Below are 15,724 nucleotides of genomic sequence, written 5' to 3'. Positions count from 1 at the left end.
AATTTTTACCAGGTCTAATCAAACATGGTAAGAAAATGCAATTTCCTTCCTATGTGGAATTGTATATATAACAGTCAGATTTGGGACACATATGAGATTACTTTCACACTAGTATAAGAAGGTCATCTATAGAATTCCCACTGAGAAAAATGCATACAGTACCACTCCTACCACACACATTTTCACACATTATTTCAGGCATTTATAAAATGGCTGGGAACTTGAAGCCCACCCAAAGCTGAGTACCACTCATTTTTAAATTAATGAATGCTTTTAGTGACCTGAAATATATGTCTCTACTGTAAAATAGCAGATGTATCAGATATATCAGAAAAAGGAGATATCTATATCTATCTATCTATCTATCTATAAAATTTACATTATGGTTTTCTACTTCATGTTATACAGAAAGAACCAAACAGATGTTCAGTTTTGTTATTCTACCCAACATAACCTCTTTCTTAGAGACCAAATAAAATGCATTATGGGTAAGAGTTTGCTGCAGTCAATTTAACAAATGCAAAACAAACAGAAAGAGGTATAAATGCAAAACAAACAGAAAACCTAATGTGGAAGCTTTTCAGCCCATCACAAAAGTGCTGGTAATAGACAGTGAATAACCTGCTAATTCTATTCAATTCATTCACATTAGATATATGTTTATATTTAACACAAAACCTGCAGTTTCTATTAGGAGAATTGTAAAGTCTGTTCTTTGGTTTCTTTAGATCACTGTAAAAAAATAAAGAATTATGTCATTATAATTTAAGAAAAAGACCAAAGTCTGTTTTTCATATTAGAGTTTCAAAAGCAAGAACCGTAGGGCTCTCAGCTTTTTGATTTTTTTGTTTCAAAGGGTTTCATGCATCAGAATAGTGCTTTGCTAACTTATGCCAGAAGGAATCACATAATACAGCAGCCCTAACTAGGAACTCTCTTCTTCTTCCCCACAGTAACCACTAGGGTTTCCCTTGGCTCCTGCTCCCGTCCCTCCTCTCTGCTTCCATCACAGCGATGCCTGCCCGCAGACCAGGCTGCAGTGGTGGGAAAGAGGGCCTGGTATGCATAATCAGTCACCATGGGAACCATAAACCTATTTTTACAAATCCCATTCCTGACCTTAGGAGAGAGGGAACAGTATAAAGTAACGAAGGTATTGAAAATACCCCTGCTGCTTCTCCTTACCCCAAATGGCTTAAACTCCCACATATGTATCACCCCACCCCTAAAATATTCTTCTCACTATCATATGCAAGGAAAGAAAATTGGGGAAAAGGTTAAACCATGACCTTTCCTCTAAACCAGTGGTTCTCAACCTGTGCGTCGTGACCCCTTTGGTGACCCTTTCACAGGGGTTGCCTAAGACCATACTGCATATCAGATATTTACATTATGATTCATAACAGTAGCAACATTACAGTTATGAAGTAGCAATGAAAATAATTTTATGATTGGGTCACAACATGAGGAACTGTATTTAAAGGGCCAGAAGGTTGAGAACCACTGCTCTAAACAGTTTCCAGTTCTTCTTTATCTGACCTAAACCCCCATTCTCTTTCCCTCCTCCCACATAACATCTGCAACACATTGCAGTTCTCAATTACCATCTGGCTGGCTCTGAAGGACCTAAACAGGGGTCCCAAACTTAAAAGCCTTGGCCCTGAGGAGACAGCATAAATGAGCGCAGACTTCCAGGTGCAAACAAATGGAATCGGTGTAATAGCACATCCCTGCCTGAAAGGGCCTCTCAGTTCTTCAAGAGAAGCTGGAAACCAGATTTTTATGTGCAATCTCTTCATTTTCAGTCAACTACAAAAAAACCTTATAAGACTTCTGGAAATCAAATAAAAGTTGCCTCAGCTGAGTGAACTGAGTAAGGCCCCCAAACCCATTTGTGAACTTGAGGATCCTTAGCGACTTAAGAACACAGCTACCCTTACCACTGTGTTCTATGCCTCCTTTTCTGAACCCCCACTCTCAATCCCAGACCAAGATCAGAAAAGGAGACCCCTGGCTCCCTCGGGGGGCGGGAGGGGGTGCGGGGAGCAGGAAGAGGGAAGTTCCTGTTTCACTGCCAGCTTTACTAGGTTAGGTTAAAGTTGTGCTTCTGACATTCAAAAAGATGGAGCTGAAAGTGCCCCTTCTCTCAGAAACATTGTTACACACAGTGCTTAGGTTCCATACTTCTGTTCTTCAGGTATAAGTTAAAAGGGTTTTTGTTGGGTAGTTTGGGAAAGTTATGTATCAAATATAATAATGTATCTATAGGAAAACTGTATTTAGATCCCCAAATAAATACATGTAAGAAATAAACCTTTGGAACGCTATCATTTGTAAAATGATAAGACTTACTCATTGGTCATAGGGCACTGAACAGCATAAATGTTTGAAGAAATTACAAAGGCACATTAAAGACTATATTCAAAATTAAGTTTTATCCATCAGTCTATATGTAATATGCTGGTATACATTTTGTCTCATGACACAAAAGGGTGCTACACTGATACCAACCAAAGCTAAAACTTTAAAGCTTCCCTATCCCTACCACTTGCCCTGTATCTCCTCCCCAGTCTTCCCATATGATGCTATGAGAACTACAAGACTGCAAAGAGAGAGTTCCAGAAATATGGCACAATAATACAAAAGCACATTGGTGGGCACAAAAAGGTATTAAGATTTGCTTCTTCAGCCTAGCCGGTGTGGCTCAGTGGTTGTCAACCTATGAACCAGGAGATCAGGGTTCAATTCCCAGTCAAGGCACAAGCCTGGGTTGCAGGCTTGATCCCCAGTAGGGGGTGTGCAGGAGGTAGCCGATAGATATTCCTCTCTCATTGCTGATGTTTCTATTTCTCTCTCCCTCTCTCTTCCTCTCTGAAATCAATTAAAAAAAAAAAAAGATTTGTTTCTACATAGGTTAGTGTGCCACATCACTGAGAAAAAAACAAACAAATATATTTAGATTATTTTCTGGAACAGGAATTGATTTGACTGTTAGAATTCAGAACGAATTTAATTTTTTAAAGGCATAAAAGGGCGGCAGAAGCATCACTCTCAAACCATAACAAGAGATTTGAAACTAAGTTTTATAATTTTTAAAAATGCAGAAAATTTTTCATGTCTAGTAAAATTTTAATAAGTATAATGATAATAAAGCAAAATTACATCAAAATAACAACAACAACAAATCCCCTAAAAAACCAAGAGAATACAAAACTAGCAAGGGTCAAAAAATGTCAAAATTCCCTTGTGCTAAAGTCTCCAACTGGTTTTCTTCTGAAATATATTTTATGAACCTACCACAATGAATGCATAAAGCACACAAAGAGATATAAGCACCCAACAGCCTGGGGTCACAATACCAAAATATTTTGAGGTGTTGCTTTTGTTTGAAGTCTCCCCTTAATCACAGTTGGTTTCCTACGCTCCTCAAATCAATAAACAGTAACTCTTTTGTTTTTATCATAAAAGCAGGGTTTATATAAGCAAACCCATCCCTTGACATTTTAAAGCCAGATTAATGACTTTTGGAAAAACTATTAATTAAAAGTGATTTTGCTTATGTATCTAGTTTTTCACTCTCTGTTCCTCCAAAACTTGAAGACTGAATTTTTTCAGCAGTTTTGACTGTTTACTCTTATTTGGATTATAATCTTCTCTTTGCAAGAAACAGAAGAACAGGGTAAGCAGAAGACAATGTAAAATAGAATAGTTAATAAACATATCTGTACTGAATTACCTTTCATAAACTTAAGCCCAATTAGTATGAAATAATTTAAAAGTCAAAACATGTGAGTTCTCTAGGCATAGCATTAAGGGTTTCATGATTGAAGCAATTGTAAAACTTTCAGGGTCAAGGAGAGAGGAGAAGTAAGTGGTTGATTTGTGTATTTTATGAAAGTACAGAGGCTCAGATTTGATGATTTGTACTGAAGCTGGAATTTTCATATTATAATATTCTTAGAAAAAGCACTAAAAGAGCAAAATGTTAACTTTAAATGACATGAAATTATTTCCCTCCTTCCTTTCTATTTTCTGATATTTCTGAGTCTTACAAAATAGTAGTACATTCATTTATGTTAGATACTATAAATTCAATGTGTTGCAAGTTCTCAGATCTATATTTTTTATGTATTTTGAAGTTAATAAAGAAATTTTATGTTGTATACCTGAAACAAATGTAATATTTAATGCAAAAAAAGAAAAAAAGACATTTTATGAAATTTATAGATTTGTTCTTAAGCAAAAAAACCCAATAATTTCACCTGTTCCCTTCCGTGCAAGTTCCATCCCCCACTGGGGCTTTGTGAGAGGTGTGCCATCACCTCCTGGTGAATGCTGGGGCATTAAAGCCCGCGAGCTAGCTGGCCGATATTTAGAGAGCCCTAAAATGCCAAAGGAGAAGGAGAAGATGAATTAATTCCTTTGTTTCCCCAAAGAAAAAAAGAAGCCTGGCAGGTTTTTATAAACTAGCCTTTAAACCAGAAGCAATTTAACAGAAGACTCTAACAATAAAAATAATATGTTTTTTCCCTGCCGGTGTGGCTCAGTGGCTGAGCATTGACCCATGAACCAAGAAGTCAAGATTTGATTCCTGGTCAGGGCACATGCCTAGATTGCAGGCTCGATCCCCAATCTAGAGCATGCAGGAGGCAGCCAATCAATGATTCTCTCTCATCACTGTGCTTCTATCTCTCTCTCCCTCTCCCTTCCTCTCTGAAATAAATAAAAATATATTAAAGATATATGTATATTTTTAAGTAAAAATAAATAAATAAATAACAAATCTAGAAGTATAAGCATGCCAAATATTAAAAAAAATAAAATGGAAAAAGAAGACTTTTTGTATTTATTCTTTTAATCATGTGTTAAATCTGATACAATCTAATATTTCATTTTATACTGGCTACTTTCAAGCTTTACAGTTGTTCACTTGAAGATAAAGCAACACACCCCAGAACTCTCTCGATCGGCTCAGTAACTACAATACACTAATCTTACCTGGAGTAGATGGCCTTTCAAGCATGTTCAAATGATGAGAAATGAACGCCTGGCTGTCATGAACAGTATCCATATCAATCTCCTCTTCATCTTGAGAACTTGAAAACTAAAACACACACATGGAACAAAAGAGAAGAAGGGCCATTATATCACTTTATGTTTGCATCTTAGCTCTTAGGAAAAGTAGCAGAGAGGCCACAGGATATACCCCCAAATAATCTTAAAAGGAAAAGTAGGCTCTTTTTCTCAAAAAGTATAAGAGAGAGAAAAGATTATGTGGTCCAGCCTCCAAAAGGAGCTGAATGGAAATTACTGGAAATTTAACAGCAACTATAATCTATTCCTATGTTATGGGAGAGTAGTGAGCTAAGGTAGATGGTGCACACATAGTTCCTCCCCAAACAGAGAAGAAGTATGTGACAACAGAAATTAAACAATCGGTTGGAATGTTTTAGAGATGGACATTTGGGTTCTTTTATAATTCAGTCTGTCCCATCTGCTCCTAAGGAAAAACCAAGTATTCATAAAGATTTACAAGAAGGTGAATATCCTACACTGTTAATACAGGTTTAACCTGTATTTCTTACTCTGATTTTGAGTTTGACTTTACTGCTATCCTCATTCTTCTCCAGTATTTGACCAGGTTCTAGTGGGGACCCCAGTGGTGTATCAGACTTCCTCTTCACTCCCTGCTGATGAGCTGATATATTACATGATGCTTCCTTGGCAAGATGATCAACTTCCTGCGGCAATATTTAAGATCAAAATTAGTTTCTGAAGACAAGTAGCTCATATTATAGCTGAAAACTAATAGCTATTGCAACCATGCAGATCAGAGCATGCCCAGTGCCTGTAAGTTATCAGCAATGGGCTTAAAATAAATTTCATCTTTTCTTGTCTGCTAGTTTTTTTGGGGAAGAAAGAAGTTATTTAAGTGAACTTTCAGAGTTTTCCCAAAAGAATATATCTTTTGGTGTCATTTTCTCCTCTTATCCTAAAGACTCAAAGTGTGAATGTGGCTAAATTAACATATATGTGCAAGAATTATAAACATATTCATTTCCATAGATTTATAACTATTCAGATCTGAAAGAGCTCTTTAATGAGACTTTTTAGCCCTATGTCTTACTTTTTCATAACCCAAACTCTAGGATATATTTTAAATTTACAATAAGTAAAATTGTATTTAAGAAAATCTCAGTGATAAGTAATTTGAAATGACTAGTTCTAACTGGCATAGACAGAATCTGAATGTTAAAGTGCCAAAACACCAGTAGGGAATTGCTAGGCAAGTAATCTGGTCTAAATATTGGTGAAAAATGAAGCTTGAAGTATTGGGAACATTTTGTCATCAATAAGAAAATCATTTCTGAAAAATGTCCTTTAAATTATAGTAAAATGGTTGATATGTATCCTAAAGGTCCTTTGACAAAATTCTGGTAATTTTATAATACATAGCTAGAAACAAAACTTTTCAAAAGGCAAGCATAATATATATATAAAATTTTAAAATGTAATGCATAATCTCCTCCCAAATCAGATTACTCATTTACGTGATCATTTATTATCTTTCTACTTATTTAATTCAAGAAGCTTTTCATTTGCCAGGCACTCATTATGTTTAGAACTATGCTAGGTATTACACAGAGTAGGGAAAAAAAAAGTCAGGGCCCCTTGTGTTCAGTGTTCCATTACCATATATGGACAAGAAGGTTAACATATAACAGGCTAAATATTCATGTCAATTTTCTACTACTCAACGAAGAAATTCTATGCTCAGTATAAACAATCATTATGTCATCATAAAAGGAGTAAAGGGACTGGCAGCACTATGTAGTTGTCAGTAGCACTTTGTAAACTACACAGTGTTAAATGAATGCCAGCAGTTTCTCAAAAGGTACAAAAAAACTGTCTGAGGCTTTAAAACTTGCCAGTTCAAAAGAAACAATTCTCTTCTCTAGAGAGCTACATATAATAAAATTATATCTGTAACACATGCAATTCTTACAGGGTTCTGAAATCCAACTAGCGGTGCGTGGCCACTTGGATTAATTGCAGTTTCTTGGTTGCCTGTGATGACCTCTGGAATTATGGTTGGATTCAAGACAGCTTTTTTCTCTTTTAGATTAAGAACCAACCCAAGCTCTGGCAAGGGTAAGCAGGAAGGTCTACTGAGGCCAAAAAGTGTGAAGTACAAGTCCACAGCACCACACCGTAGCCTCCAGTCATGTGAAGTACCTAAAGAGTAAATAAAGAAATGAAAATATACACATTTAACTGTACATTTTTATCTGTTGCTGAACTTGTGCAGAGGGATGAAAGGATTATCATGCTTAAAAAGAGCCATCACTTGACCTAGGCCCCACTGGCAAACCCTCTACCCTAAAGATGCATCTTATCCTAACACAGATACTTATAAATTGTTACAGGAACAATCAATGTTTGTGAATGAACGAGTGAATGTTATAATTGGAAAAATGTTTTTATCGTCACACCATTCTTCTTTACAAAATGAATTTTTAAAAAGTATTGTTTACTGCCTTTAAATTTTCTTCCACATTCATTCATTCTCTGTTCATCTTGTCTGATTTTCTTCTTTAATAATCTGTTAGAAAGACAGTGCTCCATGAGCCTTCATGAACCCTAGCATTTGAAACATATTCTCCTAACTCTCAAATTTATTATGTTCAGGTTTTAAATATAAGAAACCCTACAACTACTTGAAATAACATAATTCTAAAATTGGACTTATTGTAGAGGAGGAAAATATTTTGCTAAACACCTTTATATCAGTGTTGCTATACTAGGTGTTTGTTTTAAAAAAAATAAATAATAGCAATAATAACAATACTAAGCAAACCCCAGAGGTGGCTACAGATAGTACATGTATGGAGGAGAAGACTGCATTTGTAGAAATTCAGCTTAAAGTAGCTGAGAGACTAGAGGCAAGTTCTTTCAATTCCTCTGATGAGGCTTAGTTTTTTTTATCTCCAAAATAGGGGTTTGATCTCAGATTGGCCCAAATCAATGACAGGCCAGATACCAGAGTTCTTTCTCACTTTCCTTTTTTTCCTCCCAGTAGAGCACTCCAGTTAGGTACTGCCATCAAATAGACCTGACTGACAAAGACAAAAATTGCACCTAGGATTAGGTAATTTATATGGTTTCCAGGCCAAATTTAACACATTGTATGCGGGAAACGTATTTATACGTTCTACCAGTGTAGTAGAGCGCAGGATAAAAACTACCCGCAAACAATGTGTTAAAATAATCTAGAGAATTTAAAACAAGTGAGAAGAAGAAATACATAAATTCTTCCAGATAAGAAAATAAACCTTATAAATATTAAAATTAGACTGTGGTTTCAAAAGAGTAGCATAATATTTAAAAAGAAGAAACAAAAAAGAAAGAAGCTGTTACAGCAAATTTTGGACAGCATAAATATTAAGCTTTGTGATTTTCAAGAACAAATATTAGAATAAGAAAGTAAATTATAATCGACTAGTGATTCTGATGAGATTTACTCTAGTAGATAAGTAAATATTATATTAACTAGAAGCCCGTTGCATGAAGATTCGTGCAATAGGCCTTCCTTCCCCTGGCTGCCGGCACTGGTTTTCCTCCAGCACCCAGGACCCAGGCCTTTGGTCTGGCCGCAGCGGAGGCTTGGCTTCTCCCCTCCGGCCGCAGCGAGAAGCCAAGCCTCTTCAGTCTTCACTCTGGCCGGAGTCTTCAGTCTTCGCTCTGCACCCGTGTATGCAAATTAACTGACATCTTTGTTGGGTTAATTTGCATAGTCACTCTGATTGGCTGGTGGGCGTAGTGGAGTGACACCAATTTGCATGTTTCTCTTTTATTAGTGTAGATTATATGCAAAGGTAATTCATACAGAAGGAATTATAATTTTATGGAGTTCATACAACACTACACTGTGCTGAGGACTCTGCATGCCACACTGCTGTGAAGGAGCTACCGTGAATCCCATCTGAGACATCTTCATTCTGCCATTGTGTATAAAGGTAGCAGAAACATTGCACTGTTAGAAGCAAAAGAAAGGTAGGAGGATAAGGTTTTTATGCCCTAAAAGCTACAAAAAAACAAACAAAACAAAACAAAGAAATGGGAAGAAGAGTACAAAATGAAAGAATTTACACTGGAAATCCATTCCCTTCTCTGGAATATGCATATCTGGACACCTTACTGGCCTGGCATTGCTTCATTTTTGTAGGCCTTCATTATTCTTCTCCTCAAAGCATCAGAATCCTGGGCCTTTCACACAGAGGATGGAGGGGCTCAACCTCTAAAACAGTGGTTCTCAACCTTTCTAATGCCCGCAACCCTTTAATACAGTTCCTCATGTTGTAGTAACCCCCAATTTCATTGTTACAAATTGAACATAATTAAAGCATAGTGACTAATCACAAAAACAATATGTAATTATATATGTGTTTCCTGATGGTCTTAGGCGACCCCTGTGAAAGGATTGTTTGACCCCCAAAGGGGTTGTGACCCACAGGTTGAAAACCATTGCTCTAAAAGAAGGGAGGGATCCTGACAGAGCAGCTAACCCTGTGTCTATATATTCATGGGAGTAGCAAGAAAAGGAGTAAATCTTAGGCATTGTATCAGTTAGAAAAACAAGAATGGTTTAGGGTACATTTGTACTGGAAGAAAACCCTGAAGAACAATATCACCTTATTATTTATCTCTGCTGCCATCCTGACCATTTTGTTACAGATGTCATTGAAACCAGTTAAACAACTGAATTATTTAAATTTAAAAAACTATTATTTTGATTTTTAAAAGCAAATGGACATGTGTTTTCATAAGTTAGGATGTTCAGTTTTGTGTTTTAAAGTCAGATTAAGGATAATTAGGCAGCATAGTGAAGGCTGCTAAATTTCACTAAGCCACTACACTACAGCTTTTTACTTTTTTTTATATGATTCTACTCTTTTTTTTTTTTTTTTAGAGAGGCAGAGAGAGAGATAGGCAGGAGCATCGATGAGAGAGAGAAACATCGATTGGCTGCCTCGGTCTCCTACTGGGGATCAAGCCCACAACCTGGGAATGTGCCCTGATTGGGAATCGAACTAGTAACCTCTTAGTTCATAGGTTGAAGCTCAACCACTGAGCCACATTGGGGGGGGCTATGGTTTTTACTTTTTATTTCTATGTGGGCTTTTTGGTTTGGGTTTACCTTTAGTTTGGATGGAGGAATAAACATTATTGTTTTGTTTCTGAGGGAGTTCCTTATGGTGTGTTTCCTTCAAATAATTGATTTATAAATATTAAAATTTAAGGCTACAAGAGAGCTAAAAAATGGAATAGTGGTGCTTCTGTTAAAATTACAAAAAAAAAAAAAAAAAAGATAAAAAGTCAGAACTGCCCTGTATTTCAAAACCATGGAATAAAATCTTAAAATGGTTGTCATTATAGTGGAATTTAAGTGAATAGCATAGTGGGAAAAATCACTTCTGCTTAATTCCAGTTAGCTGTGTGATCTTGGGCAAGTCAATTGTCTGGGCCCTAAATGAGAGCAGTTAACTTAGCTGGTCGTTAGATCCTCCAGGATCTAAAATGCTAGGATTCCAAATCAATTAATTCCACTAGATCCGTGGTCGGCAAACTGCGGCTCACGAGCCACATGCGGCTCTTTGGCTCCTTGGGTGTGGCTCTTCCTAAGCCTTAGGAGTACCCTAATTAAGTTAATAACAATGTACCTACCTATATAGTTTAAGTTTAAAAAATTTGGCTCTCAAAATAAATTTCAGTCATCGTACTGTTGATATTTGGCTCTGTTGACTAATGAGTTTGCCGACCACTGCACTAGACAGAGGCCCTGGAACAGCTGCCAATGTCTGTGACAGCATTTTGAAGACCCTCTCACCCCAATCACTGACATGGCAAGGAATGCTCATCTATAAATATAAAAGGCTAATATGCAAATTGTCCACTTGGGAGTTTGACCAAGGAGAGCGGGAGTTCAATCACTCGCTATGACATGCACTGACCACCAAGGGGCAGCATGGAACATGGCAGGCTACCTGCAGCAATGGCAGGGCACTGAGGGAGCAAGGGAAGGAGGAGGTGAGGAGGCCAGGCCTAGGGACCCTACCCTATATGAATTTCGTGCACCAGGCCTCTAGTATATTGACAAAACAGTCATCACTTTCTTAATGCATCCATTCTGTCTTCATTGGCAGTGAAACTTAGGGACCAACCCTGCTTACCTGGAATAAAACAGCAGTCAAGAAGAAAGGAGGAAACCCAGTATTGACGTTCTCTATTCAAATCAGAAAGAATATGAAGACAAACCACTAAGTAGCAAATCCAGTCCTAAAAAAGATCATCTCTTCATTTTCTGAAGTAATTGCTATTAAAACTGATCAAGTCAAAAAGCTGCTAAGAAGAAAGTTCACTTTGAAAGTCACTTTTTCAGGACATTTTTCAATAATGTCCTTATAGATAGAAGCTTGAAAATGTGTATAAAGTGGGACCAAAGGGCAGTTCTGACCCATCTTTCTGTCCATCTTACACTAAGTAAAAAACAGCAAATTTCATTTTTATTTGTATACATATGTAATTTCCTAAGAATAAAGGGAAAAGACTTATTTTCAACCCTTTGTAACCTTATGAAATAAAACAACAATAATACTTTGCAGGTTAATATTTAAAACTCTTTAAACATCTGAGACACTTTCACATAAATTAATATTTTTGTTTCTTCAATTACCCTTTGGAGCAAAGTGAATAAATATATCCTTAGCAAACCTTATCACATCCACCACTGTGAAGGTAGATGTGTTAAGTAACCTACTTTAAAAAAAAAAAGAAAAAGAAAAAAGTATTGAAAACCTGTTATAAAATGAAAATAATCCAGTCATAATTTTGTTTTTTTGAAAGCTACTATTCTCTTACCCGAATTCATAAGTTTCCAAAGTTGATCTACCAGGGCTTCATTGCATAAGGGAGACTCCATGTTCTTAGTAAATGGTGGGTTCTTAGTCAACATGTGTAGAATCTTATGTCTGGAGGAAAAAAATAAAATTTTGCCTATCATTAAATTAAAAAATTTGAAAATTACCTGTAGTTCCTTCTTCCTATTTTATCATCTCCCTTCTTTAGATCTATCTAGCTTTGTGCCTGAGTTTCATTTCAAAAGGTGTATATTACTATATACCTTTTATACAGTTTTTTGTTTTTTTCCCCGCTAAATTCTGGTGGGTTTTCTTTCTAAAATTGCCTTAATGTACAATGAGATCTTCTAAAACCTGACTCTGTGTATTCTTAACCAACCAATCATTCCCTGCCTGCTTCTAAAATGAATGTATTACTCTCCTTAGAAAAGTTTTTTAAGGAAAAACTGATCAGAAAATATAAAAATCTTAAAATGGGACAAAAAAAATAGGCCAAGAAGTCTACATTTGAGATCATACAAATGAATATATACTTTGTTAATATAGTTTCTTTGTCAAGCATGGAAATGTGCAGAGGCATTTCAAATATGGAGATTGCAAAACGTTTCCTCAAAATAAGTTGAGATTTAGAAGAGTCAGTTATAACAAAGATCCATACAGATGGCAACAGTTATACTCTGCTATTGGGAGTTTTTACCTGAACATATGGAGTCTTGTGAAAAACACCATAAAAAGAAGATAGAGAAAGAAAAGAAGCAAGGAGGCTCTGACAGTAATTTAACATTTAGCGAAGGGATAAAAGCCAGGCCTATGACGAGGTCTGAGAAATTCAAACCTCAGAGTAATGGCATGCTTGGATATAATGGAGGAAAAAAGAAACTGAGGTTATATTTTTTATTGATGCTAGCAAAACTTTAAAAAAGGTGGTGAACCTGGGGAATTTTTATATTTAATTGTTGGTAGAAAGATATCAAATCAGATTAGTACTTGAGAAAGAGATGGGAGAAAAATGAACTAGTAGGTTGTAGTTAAGTCACTTAATCCCTTTCGGATTTAATTTTATGTCTGTAAAACTGAAATATGTGGACTCTCACTGTTAACATCCTTTTGTGCTTTGAAATTTTAAGACCATATGAAAGACTACTGAAAGGCTATGAGAACAAATAAAACTTTATGGTATTTATGCAGATCAGTGCACTCTTTAAAGCCATGCCAAAGAATTGTAAAGGGTACTCTGGGGATAACTTTGAAATTATTACTAAAAGAGCAGTAATGATTAATATATGTATTACTTTTAAAAATTAAACGTTTCTTTAAATACTCAAAAGGAGATAAAATTTAAGGAAAGACAATGAGAATCTTATGTTTAATTTTTGCAGAGATTAAATATCAAAACTCACCATATGTTTCAGACATCTGGAACAAACCAGAAGCAAATCCTAAGAAAGTTATGGGTTTATGTCATATTGACAGCAGCCAAAACATCGTATTATTTCCCTGGACAATTGAACAGCTTTTTGGTGGGCTAGTCAAATACCATTGTCAATCACTATCTATAGAAATGGAGTCAAACCAAAACCAAAAAAATATTCAAAAACTCCCATGAAAAAAAGCATAGGATGTATGTCCCTTGAATTGATACACTGTGATCATATGCATGCTTGATTCCAAAATGAGAAGATAATTCCATGTCATCTTTAAAAATAGCCTACTTAACCTAATGCAATATAACTAATAGATACTATGTTATTTGTCAATTATACCTCAATAGAGAAAGAAAAAAAGAAAAGATGGAACAAAGAAAACAAGACTTGAGTTCCTATTGAAAGTATAAAACGCAGAGAAACAAAAATAGAGATAGATGTCCCAAGACACCAAAAAGTACACATAAAGTAACTGCTATGTTAACACTTACTGCCATTAAATATTTTTAAAGACGTGTTGAGTTTTTAAATTGATTTTAGAGAGAGGGGAAGGAAGAGGATAGGGAGATAGAAACATTGATGACAGAGAAACACTGATCATCTGCCTCCTGCAAGCCCTCTACTGGGGACCGAGCAACCCTGGCACATGCCCTGACCGGAAATCAAACTGGCAACCTCTTGGTTCATGGGTCGAAGCTCAACCACTGAGCCACCCTGGCTGGGCAACATGTTGAATTTTTTTAAACTATGAGTAAACTATGCGTTAGATGATTTTAAGTAAAGCCTATTGGTGCTCTAAGTGAACCACATGAATTAAAAAGAAAACATGTCAAAAATAATCATGAAATATATCCTTAAAGAGATTTTCATCTCAGATTATAAATATTAGAGCTCTTGAAATTTGAATGATATTAACAGTTCTACAACAGTATTTCAAAAGCTATTATTTAGACTGTACAGCATATAATTCAGAAATATAAAGATTTCAAATATTACAGAATTCAAAACCTGCTTAAAATGGTTTTCAAAACACAATTGTAAGATCTCAGAAATATGAATCTTTTTTTTAAAAATATTTTTATTTATTTCAGAGAGGAATGGAGAGGGAGAGAGAGAGATAGAAACATCAATAATGAGAATCATTGATCGGCTGCCTCCTGCACGCCCTCTACTGGGGATCAAACCAGCAACCCAGGCATGTGCCCTTGACTGGAATCAAACCCAGGACCTTTTAGTCTGCAGGCTGATACTCTATCTATCCACTGAGCAAACCAGCTAGGGCAGAAATATGCATCTTAATGTTAGTTCTATTGATGTGTATTGAAAACAAATGAATACATGGTAAGTTTCATTTATTCTGTATTTATACTTTCTGTTCCTACTTGCTATCAGTAGGATATAAACTTTCAAATGCATGAGCTCTGCCAGATAAGAGATATAGGCAGGTCTTTTGCATATCATCTTTTATATAAATATGTATTTTAGAATGAATGATTATAAGATTTTTGTCCATGTAACCTTTATCCTTATTATATAACAATCACAAGACAAATTATTTAAAATACAATTTAGATCACAAATGAGGAACTATAAAATATTAACAGCAAAACTTTGTATAAAGATTTATGTAATAAGCATCATTTAAAACACTTAAATATAAGGTGACTTAACCAAAGAGCTGAAATGTCTTATGTGAATTCCTCATGCCCAGATACATTTCAGTGAGGTTAGAAGGCAGAGTTTGTTTGACTTTTTAGAAGAAAATAACTACCTGCCAACTGGTGTGTAAAGTTGAGCCACACAATTAATATCTAGCTCTATGTTCTTGTTTCCAGTTGGAATGGCTACAACCTAAGTGACTTTCCAGCTGCCAAAATTTATTTTATGAAATCATGTTAAAATGAATAAAAATTAAGTGTTTAATATGTGCAAAGAAAGACAAAAATGATAAAAAATAATCCTATTTGATTAAACCGTAAACATCCTACTTTGCAAAAGAAAGCAGAAAAGAAGATTAGAAGGAAATACAAAAACACAAATAATCCTGCCTACTTAAGAAAAATTAAGATTTTATATGAGATAGAAAAGAACAAATGGAATATACCAATATACTTTAGGACTTTAAAAAATAATTATAGCACAAAAACTAACCTTACATAGGGTACAGGGTCATTCTGAATCATATTAAGGAGCCACTGCAGTTCTTCATAACTCCTGTCCACTGAAAATAAAAATAAAGAAATATATTTGTTGCAACTATAACCAATTAAACAAGTGACAGGCAAGGAGTTCACACTTAGTATTAGGACTCTTCCTTGGCTGGATTTAAATCAGAGTTGAAAGCTGCAGACAACCTCTTTACATTTTTTCCCCATGTAATAG

At 35.5% G+C, this 15,724-nt stretch overlaps 1 protein-coding gene across 6 annotated transcripts in view; it reads right to left on the bottom strand.

Annotated features, from left to right (window-relative positions):
• Positions 1–15,724, bottom strand: part of TAF2 (TATA-box binding protein associated factor 2) — a 73,681-nt gene that overhangs the window by 6,492 nt on the left and 51,465 nt on the right. For 4 of the 6 annotated variants that reach the window (XM_070391882.1, XM_070391883.1, XM_070391887.1 and 1 more), the window contains 6 exons: positions 15,494–15,563; positions 11,920–12,029; positions 7,007–7,236; positions 5,586–5,741; positions 4,999–5,104; positions 4,263–4,382 (listed from right to left, as the gene is read on the bottom strand). In XM_070391882.1, coding sequence (XP_070247983.1) covers positions 4,263–4,382; positions 4,999–5,104; positions 5,586–5,741; positions 7,007–7,236; positions 11,920–12,029; positions 15,494–15,563 — 792 coding nt within the window. The remainder of the gene's footprint in view (positions 1–4,262; positions 4,383–4,998; positions 5,105–5,585; positions 5,742–7,006; positions 7,237–11,919; positions 12,030–15,493; positions 15,564–15,724) is intronic. The other 2 variants (XM_070391884.1, XM_070391886.1) reach the window with 1 other exon arrangement.

This window comes from Myotis yumanensis, unplaced genomic scaffold (genome assembly GCF_028538775.1).
Source record: "Myotis yumanensis isolate MYYU_CA2020_CCGP unplaced genomic scaffold, mMyoYum1.0.hap1 SCAF_15, whole genome shotgun sequence".
NCBI lineage: Eukaryota > Metazoa > Chordata > Mammalia > Chiroptera > Vespertilionidae > Myotis > Myotis yumanensis.
This window is presented reverse-complemented; position numbering and strand designations above follow the sequence as displayed.